Source organism: Neolamprologus brichardi, chromosome 4 (assembly GCF_056152115.1).
Source record: "Neolamprologus brichardi isolate AB-2024 chromosome 4, ASM5615211v1, whole genome shotgun sequence".
Lineage (NCBI taxonomy): Eukaryota > Metazoa > Chordata > Actinopteri > Cichliformes > Cichlidae > Neolamprologus > Neolamprologus brichardi.
In genome coordinates this window covers 8,560,041-8,585,290 of record NC_142107.1, presented here as the reverse complement: position 1 = coordinate 8,585,290, position 25,250 = coordinate 8,560,041, and the positions used below count along the sequence as shown (strand labels likewise).

The 25,250-nt window shown below is 41.9% G+C and overlaps 1 protein-coding gene across 4 annotated transcripts in view; it reads right to left on the bottom strand.

Moving 5' to 3' along the window:
• The window catches only part of cacna1ia (calcium voltage-gated channel subunit alpha1 Ia), a 186,527-nt gene that overhangs the window by 40,574 nt on the left and 120,703 nt on the right, over window positions 1-25,250 (bottom strand). For all 4 annotated transcript variants that reach the window (XM_087839747.1, XM_087839749.1, XM_087839748.1 and 1 more), the window contains exons 7-16: window positions 21,717-22,065; window positions 21,228-21,320; window positions 13,594-13,918; window positions 12,909-13,297; window positions 9,253-9,404; window positions 8,753-8,938; window positions 3,016-3,133; window positions 2,738-2,893; window positions 1,105-1,195; window positions 28-182 (exon numbers count right to left, since the gene is read on the bottom strand). In XM_087839747.1, the coding sequence (XP_087695873.1) occupies window positions 28-182; window positions 1,105-1,195; window positions 2,738-2,893; window positions 3,016-3,133; window positions 8,753-8,938; window positions 9,253-9,404; window positions 12,909-13,297; window positions 13,594-13,918; window positions 21,228-21,320; window positions 21,717-22,065 (2,014 nt within the window). The remainder of the gene's footprint in view (window positions 1-27; window positions 183-1,104; window positions 1,196-2,737; window positions 2,894-3,015; window positions 3,134-8,752; window positions 8,939-9,252; window positions 9,405-12,908; window positions 13,298-13,593; window positions 13,919-21,227; window positions 21,321-21,716; window positions 22,066-25,250) is intronic.

Sequence of the window (25,250 nt, the reverse complement as noted above, 5' to 3'; positions counted from 1 at the left end):
ACTTTATGCACAGTCCCATCAACTTACCACAGCCCTCTGCTCCAGGTTGGCTCTGCCAAGAGAAATGACACTATTCTTCCTGGAGCTGAGAGCAAAGGTCAACCTCTCTCCTGGAAACAAACCGGCAGGCAATGGGGACATGTCCAGGTGCCCGTTGGGAGTCAGGGTACATATCTTTGGGTCTGCAGGAAAGAAGAAGAAGGAGGAGGAGGAGGACAGGGAAAAATAAAATAAACAGTGCTAAATGGTGGGAAGAAGAGAAATAAGACGGATGAGTGAGAAGGAAAACTATAAGACTAAATAAGGCCTTCCCTCCTTTTGTTTGCCTTGTCTTTGTTGATGCCATGAAAGCACAAAACTCCACACTCTCCATCACTGTACGCAATTAATGTCTTAAAACAATGTTACAGTCAGCTCCAGGAGGAAGAGGAAGATTTCATTTACACTAAATTGCCTTACAGGACCAGGGAGGAACTTGTAATAGCGAAACAGAGGATATCTCAGAGTGCTTGTCCATTCTCAAACATGTCTTTTGATGGAATAGGTCTCAGTAAACATTGTCATTCCAAATGTGTTTCCCTTCCATGTACCCTGACATTTATGGGCAAGATTTGTGATCAGACGCCATCAGAGGACTCGCTAATGCGCTGCTAAATGCTGCTCACTGCTGCTCGCTGCTGCAGGATGGTGGTTCTTGGTGAGTTCGCTTTTGTTATGCCGGGGGATATGTGGGGAGAGAAGTGGATGGAGGAATAGCATCAGTCATGCATTATTTAAAGTTTGCTCTGCTTACATTCCAGACCAGGACAAGGAAAAAGAAAAAGGTGCTTAGGTATGTTTGTTGTGGAACTCATACCAAGTTTTTGATGCCCGAGGCACAACAAATCACCTGACGCCACAGAGCGTGAATATGACGGTGCCCCTCGAGCAAACAGATTTAAGTGTTGCAAAGTTGATGCTGGATAATAACAACAATTTTTCAAAAACTGTTATATTTGCAAATCTGTAAGTATTGGGGAGAAATGGCAATAAAACTCTAGAGTTGAGAAAAAAATTTGTCTGTAAAGAAAAATATGCAGTGAAACTGTGGGAGGTAGCATTCACCTGATAGGTGCAGGGAGTCTTTCTGTTTGTCACTGTCATCGAAATTGCAGGAAGACCTGTCATCGTCTGAGTAGGAGCGATTTGCATCACCCTGTTTTTGGGGACAGTGAGAGAAAATAAATGGGCGAATCAGAGAGACAGAAGAAACAAACAAAGCAAAGAGCGTGTAAAAAAGAAAGAAAGAAAAGAAATAATGAGCAATTACAAGCTAACAATTACAAGCTTACACATTCCTAATTTTCAGTTCTTTCTTTATTACCTAATTATCTAAGACACATTTCCTCCCAGGGCTGTTTGTTAGCACTCACTTGTCAGCTCTTGCTCTGAAACACTGATGTTTACTTCTCCGCTGTAACTGTGACACGAGTCAGTGACTGCAGTTTGTGGACGTTCAGTATTCCTACGTGGGTGAAAACCCAGCAGTTCACATTAACTTATGTGGATGTGGATTTTTAGGGGTGCAGAGGACTTTTTCTACATGATAACGAAAGTAATTGAAAGAGATCGGTCAGCATGACTCTTTGGCCTTAAATGTAAATGTGCAAAATACAGAACTCCATAACTTAACTACTTTTGGGGAGTATGAATAGCCATGGGGGAGGTCTTTATAAGCAGGAAAAACTGTAAAACCTGCCAAATTACAGTTAAAAGTTCCAAGTTTGTGCCCTCTTTCACATTTTCTAAAGCCGTCTAGTGGTCCAGATGGGCCAACTCTGGCCCCCAGGCCTTATGTTTGACACCCCTGGCTTAAAGTGACAGCTTGTTTCTGTTATTCTTAAAGGCCAATGTTTGTCTAATTATTTCATATTTGTCCGGTTGTCTCAAACCTTTCAGTCAGGACTATTTTATTTGGAATTTGGCTCAATTAAAATACGCATGAGCACAGACAATTAGAGATAAAGAAAGCGGTTACATTACATTCATTATGCAGCAAATTAATAATGTATTTCCTACTGTTGTGTGGACATTGCTATTAAAGTAATCCACTGGGTCCTTATTTCCTCAGACACAGGAAGTGCATACACACTCTTGTGTTCACTTGTCCAGCCAACAACAGAAGATTTACTATGCTTTGGTTGGGGGTCAAACAGAAGAAGTAGCTTCAGCAAGAATGAATAATAGTAATGAAAAAAATAGCTGGCTGTTTAATCAAGGTAGCTGCTTATTATTTGTTCAAGCCAGCGGTCCCCAACCCCCGGGCCTCGGACCGGTACCGGTCCGTGAGTCGTTTGGTACCGGGCTGCGAGAGTTGAGGCTCAGGTGTGAAATGTGTGATTTTCAGGGTTTTTATCGGTTTTCAGCGTTATTTTGTTATCGTTTTTATCGTTAACTCGGTTTTCCTGGGTCTTTTCACGTGTGTTATGAATAACTCTTCTATTTTTCAGTAGCGGTACTAGTTTTATTTTGTTGTATTTTTCCACGACACCTTAAAGGCCGGTCCGTGAAAATATTGTCGGGCGTAAACCGGTCCGTGGCGCAAAAAAGGTTGGGGGCCGCTGGTTTAAGCCACTGTGAAGGCCGCAAAAGTCCCAAAAAAACTAAAAGACAGTTATTTTCTATTGATTTGGCTAGTCTGCTTGGTCATTTTCTCTCATCTCCATGCTGCCTATTCCCCTAAATCCAGGTGTCTTACCTCTGCTTGAAAACCCTCAACTAAGATGGCCACGAGCAAATTGAAGAGCACGTAGTTTCCAAACGTCATAAGAGCTACAAAGTAGAGAGCAGCACAGGGAGAGGTGGATGCCATGCCATTGTACAGCACCATGTTCCAGTCCTCCTGGGTGAGAATCTGCAGCAAACATATGCACAGAGTGAAACAGGGGACACACAAAAACAGGCACAGACACTCACCTACACAAAAAAAGTATATGTGCAGTCATAAGCGCACCTGTGTGTCTGAACTATTCTTACCTGAAAAACGGTGACGATAGCCCAAAGCAAGGAGTCAAAGTTCTTCCTGTCAGGCACGGTGTCCCCTGCTTCTGTCTTCAAGCTAAACTTACAGCCAAATATGTGCATACCCAAGATGCTGCAACACAAACAAGGGTTTTGTCCTGTAATTACTTATTTCAGTCACAAATCGTATCGCAGAGTGAGAATGCAATTATGTTGTTAAACTGGATGTTTTAACAAGAATATGAAATCCAGACAATGCCATTAATATAAGTGCTGCGTAGAGGAATTATGAAGACATTGGATTTTAAGGTTAAAGTCTCTGTAGCTCTGTGATTTAACTGGTCACTAATGGCTATAGTAATTAGGAGTATGGGCCAAATGCCAGTGGCTCAGGATATCATTAGCTGACTAAAAGCTCAGATGTCATCTGTTTTCTCACACTCATGCTTCACTAGAGAGATAAAGAAGCTGGCTGGCAGGTATGCATACACACATACGTAAGATTGGGTAACAATCAGTATACAAGCATAACATCATTATGCAGCAGCATGTAAGTCATCTATCAATGTCAAAGTGACTGGTGCCAGTTATGATAAATTCTCCTGTTAACACATCATTTTCAATTATTTTAAAGTCATCAGCAGATACACCATAATATTTTCTTAGGTGTAATATGAAGGTAGAATGAATGTTTAAGTGATCCATATACCTGAGTAAGTAATTAAATTAAGTATTAGTGTACTTCACCCTTTCTGTGACTGAGATTTTACAGTTGACCTACTGGAATGATTGGTACCAGGAAAGCGTTGCTAACGGTAATTTACAGGCAATTTGAAAACTGTCCAAACTTAAATTAAACCATCTTATTAATATGCTGCACTAGAACTTGGATATGACAACTTAATACAATACAGTTTACCTTTGTCACTGTTCTTTGGCCAGAGACCTATCTGTCTGGTGTAATAGAGACTCAAATGTTTAGAGAAATAATTCTCATTACCTTAGTGGCAGAAGAAAAGTCGGAAAGGGACACAAGGTCCAAAAAGAATAAGCTTGATGTAGCTGCATTTGTGCCGTGTAGGCGCAAATGCTGCGGAACTGCATTGTTATAAATTAACCCCAGAAAGACTGATGCATGAAATAATTGCCAGAAAATTAACTTTAAAAAAACAAAACACAACTGGAGTGTTGATTGAACCTTCTGACAAATTTAAAAAACATATAAAAAATTTAAAATTGTATCACTTTTGCAACATCTGGGATTTTTGAGCAGCGTAAAGTGTTGCTCAGTGAATCAGATCACTTTGAAGTGATCTGATTGGTGCACACGAGACAACATGGCGCCTGTGTTCGGCTTGGCTCCTCCGCTTCAGATCGCTCTCCTAAACGCTTGCTCCATAGCCAACAAATCATTTGTACTGAATTACTTTTTTAGCAGTAATAGTCTGGACTTCATGTTTCTCACGGAATCTTGGCAGCGGGAGAATGAATTTATCCACCTTAATGAGCTCTGCCCGGTCGGCTGTCGCTTCATCGGGACTCTGCGCTTGGACCGTCGTGGTGGTGGTCTGGTCATTGTTCACCTAGACAATTTCGCTTGCAGGACTATGGACTCTGAGTTTTTCCCTTCCTTTGAGTCACATCTTCTTAAGGTTGATTCTTCAGATATATTTTATTGTTTTAATTTACCGCCCTCCCGGCCCCGCTGGTGTTTTTATTCAAGATTTTACGGACTTTTTATCTTCCATTATTAAACTGGAGAAAGTCTTAATGATTGGGGACTTCAGCCTCCACGAGAATGATCTTAGCTGTAGCATCGCCTCTGACTTTCTATCCATTACAGACTCTTTTCATTTTATTCAGCATGTCTCTGGACCTACCCATGTTAAAGGCCACACCTTGGACCTTGTGTTTTCTCTTGACTTAGACATAACTAATGTCTGTGTTAAGGACGTACAAGTGAGTGACCATTCCTGTGTTACTTTTAGTCTTAGCTTCCCTCTGTACACACCACCTTCTAATCTCATGTTCCATAAGCGGTTCATAAATCAGGATGTTGCTTTGAAGTTTTCTAATATGTTGGACCCTCATGTGATCAGTGGCTGCACTGATGCTGATGTTGCTACACAGTGTTTTAACAATCACTTCTTGGAGATTTTAAATTCAGTGGCACCTATGAAATCTGTCATTGCTGCCTCAAAAAGAGCTCATCCATGGATAAATGGTGACGTTAGGAAGGTCAAAAGAATCTGTAGAAAAGTAGAACGCCTTTGGAAATCAACTAAACTCGAAGTTCACAGGCTCCACCTTAGGGAACTTTGGGTTTCCTTACATGAAACCATAAAAACAGCCAGATCAGGATATTTTTCTCAGTTAATCTCATCAAGCAAGAGATATTCCAAGGTACTGTTTGACTCCATAAACTCTATTGTTTCCCCCGTGGTCCACCCAGTACCTGTCCGTATGAGCATTAGTTCTTCAATACCATCTGTTTGTGTCTCTGGGCCACCTCCCCCTCATTTACTGTCAGTGTTTAACCCAATGACCATACATGACCTTTCACTCCTGCTGGATAAAATGAAAATTACCACTTGTGCAAATGACATTCTACCTGCTGGGCCTTTCAAAAATGCTCTCTCTGTCATTGGCCCCTCTATTGTAGAGATATATAAAGCCTCTCTTTTAACAGGTGTGGTCCCTACATTCTGTAAGCATGCTGTTGTTGAGCCGATATTAAAAAAGAGCAGTTTGGATCCAACTCAGCTTAAGAATTATAGGCCTATCTCTAAGCTTCCATTATTATCAAAAATTCTGGAAAAGTTGCAGATCAACTTACCACTTTTTTAGAAAAACATGAAATTTATGACAAATTTCAGTCAGGTTTCCGTAAAAATCACAGCATTACTTAAAGTCTCTAGTGACATTATGATGTCAGCTGACTCCGGAGCATCCTCAGTCATGGTTTTGTTGGACTTGACATCTGCCTTTGACACCATTGACCATCCTGATTAACAGGCTCCGGGACATAGTCGGTGCATCCGGTCTGGCTCTGGAGTGGTTTCGGTCGTACCTCTCCAACAGATCTTTTAGTGTTTTTGCAAATTGGTTTATGTCACATTCTAAGGATCTGACATGTGGGGTACCGCAGGATTCAGTTCTGGGTCCTATTCTTTTTCTTTTGTACATGTTACCTCTAGGACTTATAATTAGGCAGTTCCCTGAGGTGTCTTTCACTTCTATGCTGATGATATTCAGCTCTATTGCTCTTTTAAGCCAATGGAAGTCCATAAACTGTCCTCTTGAATTAAATGTTTAGCTTCCATTGAACAGTATCTTGGTGACAACTACTTACAGTTGAACTCTGGGAAGTCATAAACATTCATTATTGCCCCCGACAACCAGATATCTCTAATCAAACAGCATCTTGGTTCTCTTGGCTCATCTGTTCACCTGAGCCTCAGGTACCTTGGTGTGATCTTTGATTCTGCCATGTCCCTAGAACAACACTCTCACCAGTTGATTAGGAATGGCCTTTTTCAGCTAAGAAACATATCCAACCTGCAAACTTTGCTGTCTAAATCCGAGTTAGAAATGGTTATTCATGCTTTTATTTCATCTCGCTTAGATTATTGTAACAGTCTTTCTTTGTTTGAGCAAAAAGAATCTTGACCGTCTCCAGTTAGTCCAGAATGCTGCTGCAAGGCTTTTAACTAAGACATGAAAAAGAGAGCACATTACACCAGTGTTACGTTCATTACACTGGCTTCCAGTAAATTTTAGAATTCATTTTAAAATCTTGGTACTGACTTTTAAAGCTTTGAATTGTGATGCCCCTGTCTACATTTCTGATCTTTTAGAACCCCACGCTACCTCTCGCAGCCTGAGATCATCTAATCAAAGGCTGTTGGTAGTCCCACGAACTCGTTTTAAGACTAGAGGTGATAGATCTTTTAGAGCGGTGCCCCCCAGGTTGTGGAATGCTCTCCCTCCATCATTACGTTGCCTTGATTGTATTTATTCTTTTAAAAAGCAGCTTAAGACTCATTTATTTAGATTGGCTTTTAATTAGATTTGTGCTGTATGTTTGATTATTAATGTATTTTATGTATGTCTGTTTTATATTACTGTGAAGCACTTTGTGGTTTTTATCCCGTGAAAAGTGCTATATAAATAAATTGAGTTGATTTAATTTGATTTTGCTTAAAAATGTATTGTATAATTTATTTATTTCAATTTTTCAGGAAATAAGAAATAAATCTCACTGATGAGGCAGTAGTCTCAGAAATCCAGGTATCAAATATGATGCACTTGGCTTAGAGGGTCAATACTATTGTTTTGTGCAAACTGTGCTCCAGTCTTTATTTAGAGCTGCCTGCACCAAGTGCTTTTATGTTAATCTCCAACTATTCCAAGAGAGCTTTTATTTCAAACTGTCAATCCAATGATTTGTTTTATGCTATTAAACTATCCTGTGTACTGCTTCACTCTCCAACACTCATCTTTTTTCTCTTCTCTTCCCCCTCACTCACTAATGGCAGATCACTGCCTCTCCCTGAGCTTTCTTCCAGTCAAAAGGGAGATTTCTTTTCTTCCTAATCTCGCCAAGTGCTTGCTCACAGGGGATCATCTAATGATTGGGATTTTCTTTCTAATATTGTAGGGTCTTTACCTTACAATTGGAAGCAGCTTGAGGCAACAGTTTATACATATATATATATATATATATATATATATATATATATATATATATATATATATATAAATAAAACTGAATTGAATTAACTGTCAAAAGTAATGTTTTCAAAGGACAGTGTGCACCCGATGATTCAGTAGCTTGCAGAACAACCATTAGCAGCAATAACTAAGTAAATTATTGTAAAATAAATAACTTTTTAAAAAAAAAAATCATTTTTAGTATGACTTCATCAGTATCTCACTCCTTTTTTGAACGTTGCTCAGTTCATTGAGAGTTGTGGGCATGATCCAATTTTGGCCAAGCTCTAGGTGTGAGACAACTTTAGATGTGAGCACTGCAAGGAGCCCAGGTCCTGTGGCTGCAAAATAAGCCCAACTCATCACCCCTGATGCCTGATGGTTGGTATGAGGTGTTTGTGCTGCTATGCTGTGTTTGAATATTTCCAAACTTTGGTTTCTCCCCTTTGGTCCAAAGGACATTGTTCCAGAAGTTTTGCGTTTTGTTCAAATGCAGCTTCCCAGTATGGCTTCCCAACATGCCATACATGTTCAGTCTTTTCTAATTGTACTGTCATGAACTTCAACATTTAACATGCTAACTGGGCCTGAGGACTCTGAGATGTAGCTCTTGGGATTTTTACAGTTTTGCTGAGCATTGCACAGTCTGACCTTGGGGTAAATATCCTGGGATGACTCTGTGTTTGTGTTAACACACATCTGAATGCTCCAGATCTGCAAACTGCCAAAGCTCCTTTTTAAATAGAGGTGGTTACACTGATGGCACATGAATCATGTGCATTTGATTAGTACTTAGTTTTCCACAGAACGTTTCACAGAATCCGATGAAAACTTCCTTTTTCACATGGTTGTGTATTGATACATATTTTATATTCATACACACAGAAGCATTGAAACATGTATGCACACATAGCACTCTCTGTATTCCACATGTTCTTATTATCACCTTGTTAACTGTTGTTCTCCAAGCTACACTATACATATATATATATATATATATATATATATATATATATATGTGTACATGCCCAAGAGTTACCTGAAGATGAAGATAAACAGCATAAGCAGCATGCAGAAGGTAGCCACATTGTCCATCGTCTTCATCAGAACCACAAGCTGCCGCCTCAGCGCAGGCATGAATCTCACCAGCTTAATGACCCTCAAAAGCCTGAATGTCCTCAGCACCGACAGACCACCGTCTGCCTGGCCAATGATCTCACACACACTGGGGCGAGTGCACACGTGTTTAAAAAGGAGGGGTAAAATGAGAATGGTAAAGATGCGGTGAAATTTGTAAAAATGTATGCGGTCATTTCAAAAGAAATATGGGGAAAGGAAGACCAAAATTAATACGAGTCAAGAGAAATGAGGGGAAATAGATAAGAAAAGATTAGATAAGAGGCTAAGTTAGTCTTTAAAAAACAACATTCAATATTACACACATGAAGATAGAAAATTCTCATTCTGTAAGCACACATAATCCATACTAGGGTGATAAGGAACATACAGTATTCTCAATCAGCAACTCATATCACACACCTGATGATGACGATGATGCCATCAAAGATGTTATACGGATTCCTCAAGTATTCAAAGAAGCCAAAGGCAGTGAGCTTCAGGATCATCTCCAGCGTGAACATGCTGGTGAAGACGATGTTACAGATCTCCAGGACATTGGTCAGCTCCTCAGGCTTGGTGGAAACATCAAAACAAAATCAGAAGAGTGAGCTTTGAAGGTGAATACAGACCGGTACCTCTTTTGTTGCACCATAAACCTCAAAATAGCTGGACCCAATATTGGAGTCACTGATTTCTCATGCTATTTGAGAGCTGTTACAAAAAATGTACCATTATTTTCTTACCCTAAATTTCAACTGTGGAATACTACACGATGTGCACAAGCACCAGTGCCATGTCAGTGGAAAAAAGGTCAGAGTGACAAGACCAATGATGAGAAGGGAAGCGGTTACAGGAGCTCAAGCACTGCAAGTATTTGAAGTTAAAAACAGAGCAGTGCCAAATACACACAAAGAGATAAAAACAGTTAATATTAAACCAGTGCTTTTCAATCACAGCTGCTGTAACAATAGATACGGGAGCCGCTGCCAAACAAAACAACTGCGCTAGTATTACTTTTCTCCGCTTGCGCGGAAAAAGCTGCCAGTCAAACTGTCAGTCACTTGAAGACAGAATTTACCCTTACCTGGCACATACATTTAACACATGCATCTTATCTGAGAGAAGCAACAGTCTGAGATCAAGAGAAGAGGCTGAAAAGTGGGAAAACAAACAGTTTCCTGGCACAGCTGTTTATGTGAAATTGTAAAGGAAAACTCACATCAGGGGGAAAATAAACAGGAAATGAGAAAAGGGATGGAGAGTGTGCATTGCCTGTGTCGCACATGGTGTCAAACACTGGCTGAATAGGATAGCCTGTTATCTGGAATTGCCAAAGCGACTCATACATATATGAACACGCCACACATATAGCACACACACACACCCACCCACGTGCACGTACACCCCCGCACACCAGTCAATTCCGAGTTTATTTCCATTTCTATGCACAGACTGGCTTTATGCAAGTACGCTTTGTGTGCGAGTGGATGTGTGTTATGCGCGATATGGATCAGATGCTTTCTCCGATACCCCCTGTGAATTTTAGTTTCAAAAGCCAGTGGAGATATAGCCAGCTCGCCCTGCCAAAGTTAGCAAACCATGTCAGGGAAACACACACTCTCACAGCCCTCCCCTCCCCTAATCCGCTTTGTCTCCCAGTCTATCTCTACAAAACCCCTAGTTCTCCACGCCTTTTTCTTTCTCTTTTCTGAGTCTCATTATCAGGCAGACACATCTCTTCCCAATCAATATCCTCCTGTCGATCAGAGGGAGAATGAGGGAGAGAGAGGGAGATGGAAAACCAAAAAAAAATAAAAAATGGAAGGATTGTTTGAAACTAGATGATGGCATGACAGCTGAGGAGGGGAGATAGATTTGTCGTCAGAGACGAAGAAGAAAGAGCAAGAAAGACCTGCAAAACAGATTTGTTAGTTTCATAGCTTGAAGGTGGCTGTTATGAATTTAAAATTCGAAAAACATGTAAAAAAAAAAAGGCAATAGTATGATATAGAAAAATGAACATAGATGGAAACACCCTGCCAAAAACAAGTTGCATCCCTTAGCAGCTGCTCTAACCTTGACCTACGCCCATAACTCCCTTACGAGTCTTAAGTGCAAACACAGGATATGAGATTTATTGCTATTGACAGAACCATCACGGCCCTTGACACCACAGTTTAAGTCAAACAAAATACCATCATCACTCCCTCCCTGTTGCTTTCTCCTCCTCCTTCCTTCTCCCCCTTCTTCTTGCCCCATTACCTTTCATTCCCTAGCAACGTTTCTCCTCATATTCTCATACCTTTGATCTCCCATGTTACTTTTTCGCCTGTTCCTGCCCTGCATATGTCCCCTGAAAATCCATCTCATGAGACAAGTGTCCTCTCTTGTTACTCACCTGAAATGTGCCCTCAGTCAGCATGACTGTTTCATGAATATGAATGAATGAGCTACGCCCTCAAGTGTGACTGCGCATGTGTGGCTTCTTTGAAAACTAATGAATTAGTAAAAATTATTAGTCAAACTTAAATATTTGAACACACATAAATTGTCCGCTGTCACATGTGACACCTATCCAGAAGGATTCATTTGAAATCAGACTGTAAATACAGACCTTTTCCCTAAGCCACGGTGGTGCTGTGGTACAGCAGCTGTGTGGTTAGTCATGTTTTGGGCCTCAGAGTTCTTGTTTAAGAAGAAAACACTGAAGTTAAAACTTCTGCGCCGCAAAGCCGGCGCACACACCTGTGTAAGTGCTCCTGTCAGTCTTGCAGAGGGAGAAAGACTCAAAAGACAAGGCAAACGAGGCGTCTGCAAGTGTGTGCATGCAAACGCGTGTGGGTCCCTGCATACGTGCCCGCTCTGAAGTGCGTGCACTCACACGCACGCACAGAATTGCACGGGGAATAGAGCTGAAAACTGCTGTGTAACCGGCATAAGCCTCACGCTTCCTCTCTCACTTGTCTCCTCCTCTTCTTTTCCCCCACACAACCCTCGTTTATTTTTAGAGTCTTTAGAGATGAGGGAGAGAAAGACAGAGAGAGAGAGAGAGAGCGCAACTACCCTGTACGCTGTCAAAGAGTGCGTGGGCGGATGAGAGAGGGAGAAGTGGGGAGACGGAGGATGAAACTGAGGGAGGTAAAAAAGAGTAGGTGAGTAGATGAGACGCTCGGGGTAAGGCGGGAAGGATGGAAGGAAGGGAGACAGCGAGGAACAAAAAGAAACAAGTGGGGGAAAGTGCAAAGGAAAGGTGCACAGAGGGATTTGTGGGGAGAATAGGGGGAAGGTGAGGTGGAAGTAAAATTAGCAAGGGAGGGAGCATGAAAGACAGACAGAAAACAGAATGGGAGAGAGAATGGAGAAAAAAGAAAAAAGCTGTCTTATGTAACAGCTTGTGAGTCCATGTGTTTCTGTTGGTGCATGCGCAAGAATATAAAAAGATATTTTGTTTATGCGCCTGCACACGGTTTGCAAAAAAAAAAAAGGATCTGCATTGTGTGTTTGCGTGTGCAACTATTTGTGTTCATGTGTGCGTGCGTATTCTTGGCAGGCTTCTCTCACTCTCGCTTTCAGACACCTGCCTTGTCTGCCTCTGAGGAGGCTTGGCCCATGTTAAAAGCCAGCTCGGTTATGTCTACTGCTAGGCTAAATGTTTACACCTCGATCATGGAACTGTTAGGCACTGATGCTCCTCCAATCCCGCACTCGTCGCCCTGAATGTCATCTGCCGTAACGCTGTTTCCTTCTGCTGATTTGCTGGGGCGGGAGAAATGATTACGGTAACACACTGTATTGATACTGTCACTCTCAAACACTAGGCAACGCTCCAAAACAATCACTCTCTTTGGTGGCTCATGGCTTTTGGAATCGGTTCAGAAATAAGTAATGGCGAGGTTCATAAATAAAAGAGAGACCTTAAAACAGAAGATGGGTCAAAAACTAAAACAAACAAACAAACAAAAACCTCTCACCACTCAGTGTGGATTATTTCATGACCTGATGTGAAAGGTGGAAGTGCTGCATGAACTTGAGTGAGGTGAAGATGAAGGAGGTCTCTTAATCGAAGCTGATCTTACCTGGTTGTGATGCTCGATGCCCATACTGATGGTGTTAATGAGAATAGCAATCATAATGCCCCTGCTGAAGTACTTGCTCTCCACAATGCCCCAAAGCTTCCTCCTCATACCCTTCCAGAGGTCCTTACAATGTCCAAAGCACGTCCTTTTCCGCTTCCTCTCTCCATCTCCCCTCTCCTCCAAGTGGTTCTCCTCTTTGCTCGTCTCCTTAACCGCATCCTCTTCATTTTCCTCGCCATTGGCGGTTTCTCCCACAGCCCTCACTCCCTCCTTCAACGATAACGCACATATAGGGCAGTCCTCAGGATTTTGAGGGACAGACAGACTGATGGAATTGGCTAGTGGCTGAGAGTCGTGGTCTTGCTTGTTTTGGTGGGGGCAGTGGAACGCTACAGAAACAGAGTGACAGGTGGAAAAAAAGATGTGGATGCAGTCTCAAATACAGAACTTTTTTTGTGTTTTTTTAACCAAGTATACAAAAGAAGTTCAGGTATGCACTAGTAGCACTGTGCGAGATTTATTATCTAAGAAATGCATGATCCAATCGGGCCGTCATCATGTTTTGAAAAACCTCAAATTCAGCTCTTGCTCTTATGTAATTGTACATCTTATCTGAAATAGAACTGCCAAATGTTACATAAATAAGACTATTCTCATTGTTATTTTCTGAAACCCTCCTACTCACATCTCGGATGCCTCAAATGATGCCGTTCTCCGTTCACATTGCCTCCACCCCGCCTGTTACCCCTGCCTCCACCAGCCGGCGGGGGCTTGCCCCTCAGCGTGTAATAGAGAGCTGCCGATCTCCTCTTAGCCTTGCGGAGGACATGGCAGACCAGCTGGAAGATCTCTTCGTAGCAGTCTCCAGGCTCGGCCATGCTGGCCAAGGTGGAGGAGGACAGGCACTGCGCCCTTTGCTCCTGCATCAACTGGTGCTCCCGCTGTTTGGTTTCTGAGAACTGGGTGGCGATAACCACTAGGCACAGGTTGATCATGAAGAATGAACCGATCTGGAGAAGCAGAGGCAAAAAAGTTGACCCCGTGAGATTAAACCCAGTGCGACGGAAGACAAACTCCTGCAGGCATGTCAAAGTTTATTGTTTTGTTGTAAAAACTCATAAATCAATGTTTGACAAAATTAACTAAAACAAAAACGCACAGATACGCCGCCTTATTTGAATAATCAGCCCATGGCTAAAGCAGATGTTGCTCATTTAGGAAACATGAAAAATGTGAAGAATTGTGGTCTTTCCTCAGTGGTAAATACACACTTGCCTAGTCTAATACTGTGCTCTGTTCCTCCTTTAGAAATGGTAGCGCACATGCTAAAGGTCTCTGAAGGCTGGCTTCCCACCAAACCGAGACTGATTGGAGCAGACAGACAGAGCCAACACATGCCCAAAGCACAGTTCAGCGTCTGGCAATCTCTCTTTCTCTCCTTCTCTTTTTATTCTCTGACTCGACTTAATGCTCCCTCCCCTCCGTGGACTCAACATTAATTTTTACTTTTCTCACGCCTTTGCTTGACAAGCATTCCCTAACCACTCTCTCTCACTGCTTTCTTTTTTTTACTCTGTTTTTCCACAAAAGAAGTTTGATTTTCTTATCATGAGTTAAAGTAAGGTTTGGCAGCAGAGAGGAGATGAGGTTACCCGTGAACAGTACATGCTGACTGACCCTTTTAGTGGCAGTAATGGGAATCACTATGGGACTGCTGAAACTGCCTTTATTGGTGTGCTCTGAGCAGGTTACAGACCAATGAATAGATCAATACTGGCTAATGGTGAACAACTAAAAAAAAACAGACTGCTGGAGGGATAGAGCAGCTTTTACCAGTGTTTCAGTTTTGTGCATCAAAAATCTGAACTTGTATCTCTTTGCTTCAGTGATATAAATACATGTTGAGTACATACATAGACATACTGCACATACATATCTATAAAACTATGCATTTTGAGATGTGATGCTTAATAAATCATTCACAGATATAAAATCCAAACCTAATGACATTCCACTTTTAGACTTTCATCCAAAGTGATCAAAGATGCAAAGGAAAGGTGGGGGAGAGAGCGAGGAAGCCGGAGGGAATGAAATAAAGCGGCTCCAGAGATATTTACAAAGAGAAAAAGAGAGAGGAAACATAGATGGGAGGTGTGTGAGAGGAGGAGAGATACCCATCTGTGGCCTGTGGGTCAAAGCAGGTCTGCAGGTGTGTGGGGCTTTGATTTCCCTCCAGGTTTGCATCTGCGTGTGTGTGTCTATTCTGTGATTCTGATCAGTAGACAGCTTTACGCATAATGAGCGAGGGCAGCCCAATATCACGCATTCAGACCATCACTGCATTATGCATGCATGCAAGCTCACACACACACATACACACACACACTCAAACACATACATATTCACATAGACAAAAGCATGTGTGATCACACACACGCCACCACTTAGATGGGCTTAGCTTATAACAGATTGCATATACAGCTGTAGGCAGAAGTTTGCACACACTCATCCTGGGCATGAATGTCATGATAATTTGGATCTTTGAATGATTTCTGCTCTTTTTTGCAGAATGGAAGAAGTTTAAAAAACTAGAATTGGGTGCACAAGTTTGAATTTATTTTTGATTTTTTCTAATACACATGGGGTCCTCGACACCTCGACTTCATGCCTTTGGTAGTAATCAAGAAGAGTCTGGCATAGTTAAGGTTGGATATTAGACCACTCTTCTTGACGGGATTGAAAGAGTTCATTTGAACTGGTTGGTTTACTGGTATTAAACCATCTTGGACAAATTTTCATTACTGTTGAGGTCGGAGCTTTGGGAAGAACATTTCAGAAGCTCTTTTGTTTGCCTTCTTTATCCATCTGTTTTACTGCATCTATGTGATCATTATCCTGTTGGAACATCCTGTGTGTACACACCTGGGTACAAATTTTAATTGTGTAGCTGTGGATTTAAGGTTAAGTTAAAAAGATTGAAGGTAATCCACTGAGATCTACCTCCCTCTGAGGTTAGACTGTAAGGACTCTTTGCAGCCGTTATTCTCCTGTCTGTCTGACATTAAGACTTGGATGGCTCTTAACTTCTCAGTCGAGAAGTTAGACTGAGAAAATTGTCAGGCGGTGGAAGGAATACTTCGAGGACCTCCTTAATCCCACTGACGCGTCTTCCAAGGAGGAAGCAGAGTCTGGGGATGAGGGGAATGACCCGCCAATTTCTGGGGGCGAGGTCACTGAGGCAGTTAAACAACTCCTTGGTGGCAGAGCCCCTGGTGTTGATGAGGTCCGCCCCGAGTTCCTGAAGGCTCTGGACGTTGTAGGGCTGTCCTGGCTGACACGCCTCTGCAATGTTGCGTGGAGATCAGGGGCAGTACCCGTGGATTGGCAGACCGGGGTGGTGGTCCCCATCTTTAAGAAGGGGGACCGGAGGGTGTGTTCCAACTACAGGGGGATCACACTCCTCAGCCTCCCCGGGAAAGTCTATGCCAGGGTGCTGGAAAGGAGAGTTCGTCCGCTAGTCGAACCTCTGATGCAGGAGGAACAATGCGGTTTTCGTCCTGGTCGCGGAACACTGGACCAGCTCTTCATCCTCTCGAGGATACTTGAGGGTGCATGGGAGTTTGCCCAACCAGTCTACATGTGTTTTGTGGACTTGGAGAAGGCATTCGACCGTGTCCCTCGGGGTGTCCTGTGGGAGGTGTTGCGGGAGTATGGGGTGTCTGGCCCATTGCTACGGGCCATTCGATCCCTATACAACCGTTGCAAGAGCTTGGTTCGCATTGCCGGCAATAAGTCGGACTCGTTCCCGGTGGGTGATGGGCTCCGCCAGGGCTGCCCTTTGTCACCGGTTCTGTTCATAATTTTTATGGACAGGATTTCTAGGCGCAGCCAAGTGGCGGAGGGCTTTCGCTTTGGTGGCCTCAGGATCTCATCTCTGATTTTTGCGGATGATGTGGTTCTGTTGGCTTCATCGGGTGAGGGCCTCCAGCTCGCACTGGAGCGGTTCGCAGCCGAGTGTGAAGCAGCGGGAATGAGGATCAGCACCTCCAAATCTGAGGCCATGGTTCTCAGCCGGAAAAGGGTGGAGTGCCCACTCCGGGTCGGGGATGAGGTCCTGCCCCAAGTGGAGGAGTTCAAGTATCTCAGGGTCTTGTTCGCGAGTGATGGGAGAAGGGAGCCGGAGATCGACAGACGGATTGGGGCTGCAGCTGCAGTAATGCAGACGCTGCACCGGTCCGTCGTGGTGAAGAGGGAGCTGAGTGTAAAAGCGAAGCTCTCAATTTACCGGTCGATCTACGTCCCTACCCTCACCTATGGCCACGAGCTGTGGGTAGTGACCGAAAGGACGAGATCGCGGATACAAGCGGCGGAAATGAGCTTCCTCCGAAGGGTGGCTGGCATCTCCCTTAGAGATAGGGTGAGAAGTTCGGCCATCCGGGAGGGGCTCAGAGTAGAGCCGCTGCTTCTCCACATCGAAAGGAGCCAGCTGAGGTGGTTTGGGCATCTGGTAAGGATGGCCCCTGGGCGCCTCCTGAGTGAGGTGTTCCAGGCATGTCCCACCGGGAGGAGGCCCCGGGGCAGACCCAGGACACGCTGGAGAGATTATATCTCTCGGCTGGCCTGGGAACGCCTTGGTGTTCCCCCGGATGAGCTGGAGGAGGTGGCTGGGGAGAGGGAGGTCTGGGCCTCTTTGCTTAGGCTGCTGCCCCCGCGACCCGGCCCCGGATAAAGCGGATGAAGATGGATGGATGGATGGATGGCTCTTAACTTCCTACATCTAAATGAAAGTAAAACTGAAGTCATTGTGTTTGGGCTTCCTAAAGACCCCACCCTTTCCTTTGATTTTATGGGACCCCTAACTTCCAAATGTACTTCCTCCATTAAGAGCCTCGGTGTTACTTTTGACAGTGCTTTTAAATTTGATAAACAAATCAGCTCCGTAGTCAAGGGATCTTTTTATCATCTACGGATTTTAGCTAAAGTCAAGTCCTACCTGTGCAGGAACGATCTAGAAAGGGTGGTCCATGCTTTTATTACATCACGGCTGGACTACTGTAACTCCCTTTATGCTGGTTTAGATCGTTCCTGTCTGCATCGCCTCCAACTGGTGCAGAACGCTGCTGCTCGCATGCTGACCGGCTCCAAAAAGAGAGACCACATCACTCCGGTCCTCTGCTCTCTCCACTGGCTCCCAGTTGCTTTTAGGATTGATTTTAAAATTTTACTGCTGGTTTTTAAGGCTCTTAACGGTACTGCACCTCCTTACCTGGCAGAGCTTCTTAGCATTTACCGCCCCAGGAGATCTTTGAGGTCAGCAGACCTGATGCTTTTAGATGTTCCCAGGTACAGATTAAAGACTAGGGGAGAGAGGGCTTTTGCTGTGGCTGCACCCAGACTGTGGAACAGTTTACCTCCTCACATCAGATTCTCCACAAGCCTAGGAACTTTTAAAACTGCTCTTAAAACTCACCTCTTCTCATTGGCTTTTAGCAAGGTTTAACTTACTGTTTTAACTTATTGTTTTTATCAGTGAGGTGTTTTATGTACTTGTGTTTTATTGTATTTTATATTTGTATTTTATTGTACAGCACTTTGGTCAGCCTTGGTTGTTTTTAAATGTGCTTTATAAATAAACTTGACTTGACTTGACTTGATACAATTTGTGCAATGTATCAGTACCACTGACAGCTAAACATGGTGTTACCACCACCATGCTAGACAGTTGGTACAGTCTTCTTAGGTTTGAATACTTCACCATACTTCTCCAAAATGGTCAGTGTGGCTAAATTGCTCAATCATTGCCTCATGTTATGATAAAACTTTTCTCTAGAAGGAATTTGGCTTGTCTATGTGGGTAGCTGAAATGTCAGTCAAGCTAGAACAGGGGTGGGCAATCTCAGTCCACGAGGGCCGGTGTCCCTGCAGGTTTTAGATGTGTCCTCGAACCCGCACAGCTGATTTAAATGGCTAAATTAGCTCCTCAACATGTTTAGGAAGTTCTCCAGAGGCCTGGTAATGAACTAATCATGTGATTCAGGTGTTGACCCAAGGTGAGATCTAAAACCTGCAGGGACACCGGCCCTCGTGGACTGAGATTGCCCACCCCTGGGCTAGAAGATGTTGATTTTGGAGCAGGGCCTTTGTTCTTGGCCAGCACCCTCTCAGTCCATGATTATGTAAAGGTTGCTTAAATGTTGACAGTAATGCTGGGGTTCTAGCAGTTTCTAGTTCATGGCAGGTTTGAGCCTTGGTGGGTTGGTCCTGAACATCTTAATATATTTTGTCTCATCAGAGGGTGACAGTTTTGGTTTTATTCCAGACTTTGTGAAAGTGGTGACACATTTGAATAACTTGTACTTATTGAAAAATGTTTAAACTGATGATCTTGGACTCTGTTGTTGATTGGAAATGACTCAAAGAGACTTTCCCAGCTTGTGTTCTTATACTCAATTAGTATTTTGGACTTTCCCACTGTTCGGTTATTGTTCAATGGGTTAGAGAGGAAGGATAAAAGACACTGAAGATCCTTCAGCACAATGTATTAAAAGATTTAAGTTATTGTATGTAACTACAACTGTATGCACTCTATTACTCCCATTTACCCTCTCCGTTCACTCTGATATAGCTACTTTGGGTTCCACACTTGACAGTATATCAAGTTTCAAACAGACAAAGATGAGACTGTGTGTTTGACACTGTGGAGGTTAAACTTCTTTTTGTCTCTCAGTTTTGTACCCCAAACCACACACTTACATGACTGATTAACAGGCTTTAAAGCGCGGGGTGCTACAACATCATAATGACACAACAGACGGAAAGATGGGGTGGACGAGGGAGTGAGAGTTTGATGAGTAAAAGACAGTAAATGGAAGGAAAAGAATGAAAGCATTCAAGGTGACCCTGACTGTGTGTAGAGCACAATAAGGGCCCATTGAAGTGTGTGACTGAAAACTTTTCATGGCGTCAGCAATGCTTCCACGGCATCACTTAAAAACGTTGGGTGGCTGCCAAACAGACTGGAGCTTTGCAAGGAAGCTCAAAAGGAGCAACACATTTGCGTCAGTTAGTTACACCAAAACTATGTGGGCATTTGCACCACAAAGGGAGCAGTCTGTCTAGAGCAGTTAGACGATATCTCTTAATCTCTGTAGCTCTCATACTGAACCCGAAAACAAATGAGTTTTTTTTGTTTGGTCAGTTCTTAGTGCCAGATTGCAGCAGTTTGGGCATGAACTCTGACTGCAAATCAGTGCGATGATGTAATCATCTGTTGGCCCTTAATGTAATTGGAACAAGAGGGGTACGTGATATGAGACTCTAGACAGTGGGTTAGTACAAACCAGGAAAAAGTGATTATGCTGTAATGTGACACCACATCCATATCTCGCAAAAAGGTGATTCTTGCACTGACAATGCCTGCCTGAGGTCTCATCTGTCACAGTGGATGGACTTTAGTCAGTAATCACATCAGCAATAACAAAGAATTGGACGCAGGATTAAAATTCAAATACCCCCAAAACATGTCCCTTCCCTCTGATTATACATCTTTTTACATGTACAGCAAGTGTTATAAGATCTTTCTCATAGTAACATTTTTTAACGATTGAAACTGCTCTTCTACTCACGCCTGGAACTCAAAATGCATACTATAAGCATCAATAACCCATTCACAAACACCTGACTATATCAGGTTTAACTCAGGTTTCAGCATCTTGCCCAAAGAAACAGGTCAGAAGAGCCAGGGATTGAACCATCAACCTTCCAGTTAGCAGAAGACTTCCATTACTTTTAGAAAGTATCAGCACTACAAAGTTTCTCATGTCCTTTCTTCTGCCATGTTATCTTCCTGATCTTATTTTGTCTTTCTTTTACTGTTCACCTGCTGATGGGAATGTGTAAAATCTGCAACTTCTGTGGCACTGTCTATTGTACTGACACAGTGGGAATGAACAGAGTTTACAGGCAGTCAAAAGCATGTGAATGCAGCAAAAACAACCCAACCCTCATTGTGTTGCTGACACTGTATTTCCCATATAACTTTTGCACAGAGCATGCACATGATAACTTTTCCCTTTCGGCACTTGATTTTTTGTGTGTTTTTCAGCAGTCCATCAACTTGTACTTGTTTTTTTACTTGCATTTTTCTACTTCTCACTCAAAAACAGTTCAATTTATCACTCAGAAAGGGTGTTTACTGACATATACATGTAGCAATATACTCACACTAGGAGGCAATAGTCTGTGTTTTTCTATAGTTTATCCAAACGTTTATAATAATTAAACATGTGACACACTGGAATGTTAGTAGAAAGTACTTACAATGATGAGTAAGATGAAGTAGATGAAGTTGTAGAAGGAGTGGGCATCCATAACATAATACATTATCTCAACCCAGCCCTCTAGAGTGATCACCTAGGAGGAAAGATTTGACTCAAAGTTAACATTTGCAATTTGTGCTCCAGAGTTTGCTTAGCATTATATAATTTTTTAAAAGACTTACTTTGCCAAATATTTATCTACTAGTGAAAGACGTTTTTTTTATCACCTTGAAACTCCTCTACATAAATAAATACATATATAAAACCAGCGATTTTTTATTTAAAAAATAACATGGAGTAATGAAAAATAAGTAATAGGAAAACCAAGGAAAATAGACAAGTAAATGCTTCTTAGGTGCAAAAAAATATGCAGATATCTAATTAAAAACAAATAAATGAACAAAAGAACACTAAATCATCAGCACCAAATAACCACATTCCAAAAAGAAGGTTATTATTACTACTCATTACCCTTAGCACATAAACCTACCTGGAAAATTACAATCCAGGCGTAGACAATGTTGTCAAAGTTGATGGCACCTTTGTGGGGGTTAGTACTCCCAGTGTGGCACCGAGTGTAATATTGGTTCCAGTTTATGCATAGCCCTATTGCTTCACCAGCACCACTACTGTTAGCCAGAGGCTCAGGACTCAGGCCCAGCGCCTGTCTGTGGAGAGCGTCCTCCTTATCCAGGCAGCATATGCGTCCTCCTTCACGTCTCGCTGGCACGTCAGTACATGACATTATGCCATTATCGGAAGCCAGGGAGCAGATGAAGGGTCGCTCATCATCTTCATCTGGCCGGTAGTATGGCGCAGGCAGGGTCATACCTGATGGGCTGGAGAAAGAACAAATAATAATGAAGGTAAGATGTCTATGGTATTTTATCCCAATACATACAATTGTACATGAACTTAAATGAAGTATTTTACTTACTTCATTTAAGGAGCACTGTACCAAGAGGTGTGTGTGTGTGTATGTGTGTGTGTGTGTGTGTGTGTGTGTGGGGGTGGGGGTGGGGGGTGGGGGGTATGAGTGATGACTTAAGGCAAGCATGCTATCACAGGAAATACTCCCTTGCTTTCCTTCTCTCTACTGCACACAGTCACAAATATATACACATTTACAACCTTGGATGATTGGATTAATAAGAGCTTTAGGTGATATGTACAGTATATCTATAGAGGCCATACCTGGCAGACACCTAGCAGACAGTGCTTGAAGCTGCTGCAGTGGACCAAAGCTGTGCTGACAGGTGTGGTAGGGAGGGTTAGAACATGTGTTGCCAGGATATTACCAAAAAAAAAATGATGTTAGGAATTACATAATATCCTTTTTTGTGCATAATTTTGGAGAAGTGTGTGAAAAATTGTCCTTTCACCTTTAGTTTTCCAGCAGAAGTGGTTATTAACTGTTTGTTAGCTGCTACTGGATTTGACTGGCATGAATACAGAAACCAGATAATGACAATTAACTTTGTTTGCTTTTTATTTATTGGGTTTGCAGTTTGAGTAGTTACTAAAACCTTACAGCAGTATCTGTGTTTTCTGTTTTTATTGCGATTTCTCCTGTTTGGTGGAGTAGGGGTGGCTGATGTAGCTAAAACGAAAAGGATACAAAAGATGATTCACAGTATTAGCATATGTTTTTCACCCAACAAACTCAAAACAAAGCATGATACACAAATAGTTTTAAAATTATATAATAGTTTATATAAGGCGAGCATCCTTGCTTTATTTTACAAAAATAAAATGACAAAGCTGTTTTTCTCCATAACAGAAAACAGTGATGATCTTCAATTCAGTTCTGCTGTTGTTTGAGAAACCATGGAGGATGCACTTTAACAATTCTCTGCTGAACTATCAACACAAACATTTTGAGGACTAAACATTTTATATATTTGAAGACCTGAGATTCAAAAGCCTGTAAACATCAGAAATGAGAGGATGATATATATATAAAAAGATCTCAGTGCATTTTGCTTCATGCCCTGCAAAATTAGACAAAGCACCTTTTCCAAGACATTGTTTTTGCCACTTGCCTTTTCACTACAGTATGTCTACCAATCACAGCACTACCAATCAGAAGGTACAAATCACATCATGAGATAATTAAACAGGGGAAGTGCCATTTATCAGTTTTGGAGACTGTGATCATAATATTTGCCACCTTCAGGTGCTATTTTGCATCTTTACTTACTTGAAATGACACCAGTACACTCATTTTGAAGCTATTTAATTTTGGTTCCACATTTTTATTCTTTTTTATTGACACAGCATATCATTTTATATCCATCCTACATCTGTCTTTATTTATTTTGAGCACAGTGTAGTTAAAAAAGTATGAATTTACTTAAACCTTACATACTGTTTGGATCTAATTTGACATATTTTGGCATTTGACAGCAGTAAAAATTCTGTTAGCCTGAACTTTAATTACTTTTTTTTAATGTAGCGACTGAAAATACATCAAAACTGTTGTACAGGTGCTCAAAATTTCTGAACAGTAAGGTTGTTCCAGGTGGTTTTAGGAAATCTTAAAACTGTACAAGCCGTGATGATGTGTATAATTTATGGGACAGTGGTGACACAGTTCAAGGGGGAAATTGACACTGTCACGAGAAGTGTCTGTGTTATCGCCACATTCACTCAGGTTCCCACAGAGACAGGCGCCTGGTGGTCTCTGAGCGATCCTGATGGTATCTTGAAACAGCGAAACAGCAAATCTCCTTTCACATACTATATGACAATGGCACCGCTGCTCTCTAAAACCCATTATATCGGTTTAAACTGCATCGTTTGCTGCTGCGTAGCAAATAGCAACACAAGTAGCGCCAACCGGGGAGCACTCACATGTGCAGCGACCGTGGCGCGCTGTGACATATATTCTCACAACCAACAGAAATGAACAACAAGAGAGAAATGTACACATAAATATAGTAAGGAAAAAGACCATGAACAGGTGCAAAGATGTCACAGTACATCTACAGCGCAGCAGTCAGTGGTATATCAATTTAAAGGCCATTCACTTAACTTAGTGGTCAGCTGCCTTTTATGTGAATGAGCCACATCGAAGCGGCTATAGATGAGAGATCACAGGTTCTGCGCGTAATGACGAACTAACATTCATTCATAAACTTGCACTCTTATCTTGGCCAAGGATACTTTGACATGCAAACAATATTAATGGTTATACATGGTTATTTAAAACAAATCAATTTTTTTTCCTTTTTGATATTTTCATTTAAAAAGGCTTCATATTGTGGGTGAAACAGGATATTGCCATTGTGTGAATAGTAGAGTTTTCTTCCTGCTTTCTGAAGCATTAAGTAAGTATTAAGCATTCATTGATTATGCGGCCTATGTGCTTCCAATGCAGACCTGCAGTTCAAAATTTGGTATAGACAGTTTTTATGAAGGAGTTTCTGGAACTTGTTCAAAATTAACCTGGCTGATAAGGTGAAGACATAAAATTTGACTGTTATATAATAATGAAACTGCATGTTTGAAGTTAAGACAGTTGATTCAGTGACTAATTTACTGAACCTGAACATGGGAGCTTTGAAAAAAGGGTTATTGAGAACAAAACATGCCAAAACAACCCTTTTAAATTTGTCAATATTCATTTTGTTTTCATAAAAAAACAGAAATAACATAATTTCAGTAATATTCTTCTGCCACTACACTTTTATGGTGACAGCACAAAACTGAGTTTGTTTGCAGATATTACAGCAAGTTGTACAAATATCATTAAAAAAAAGAAACCTGAGTTTTCCTTTATTTTATACTAAAATAAGATCCAAATATCTTAGCAGGGAAGCATTAACCTTATTCCAAGACTCTCTGGATAAATAATTAGTCTGGTCTTGACAAAGCAAAAATAACAAGTGAGGTTTGCTATTTGAAGCAGAGACAGCTCTGCACTGTTGCCCTGACTACCTTGCTAAAAACAGGGACCTCATTTGACCAGGGCTGTGATAGGTGGAGATAATCATGCATCACTTTCTCAGATGCTCAGATGTTT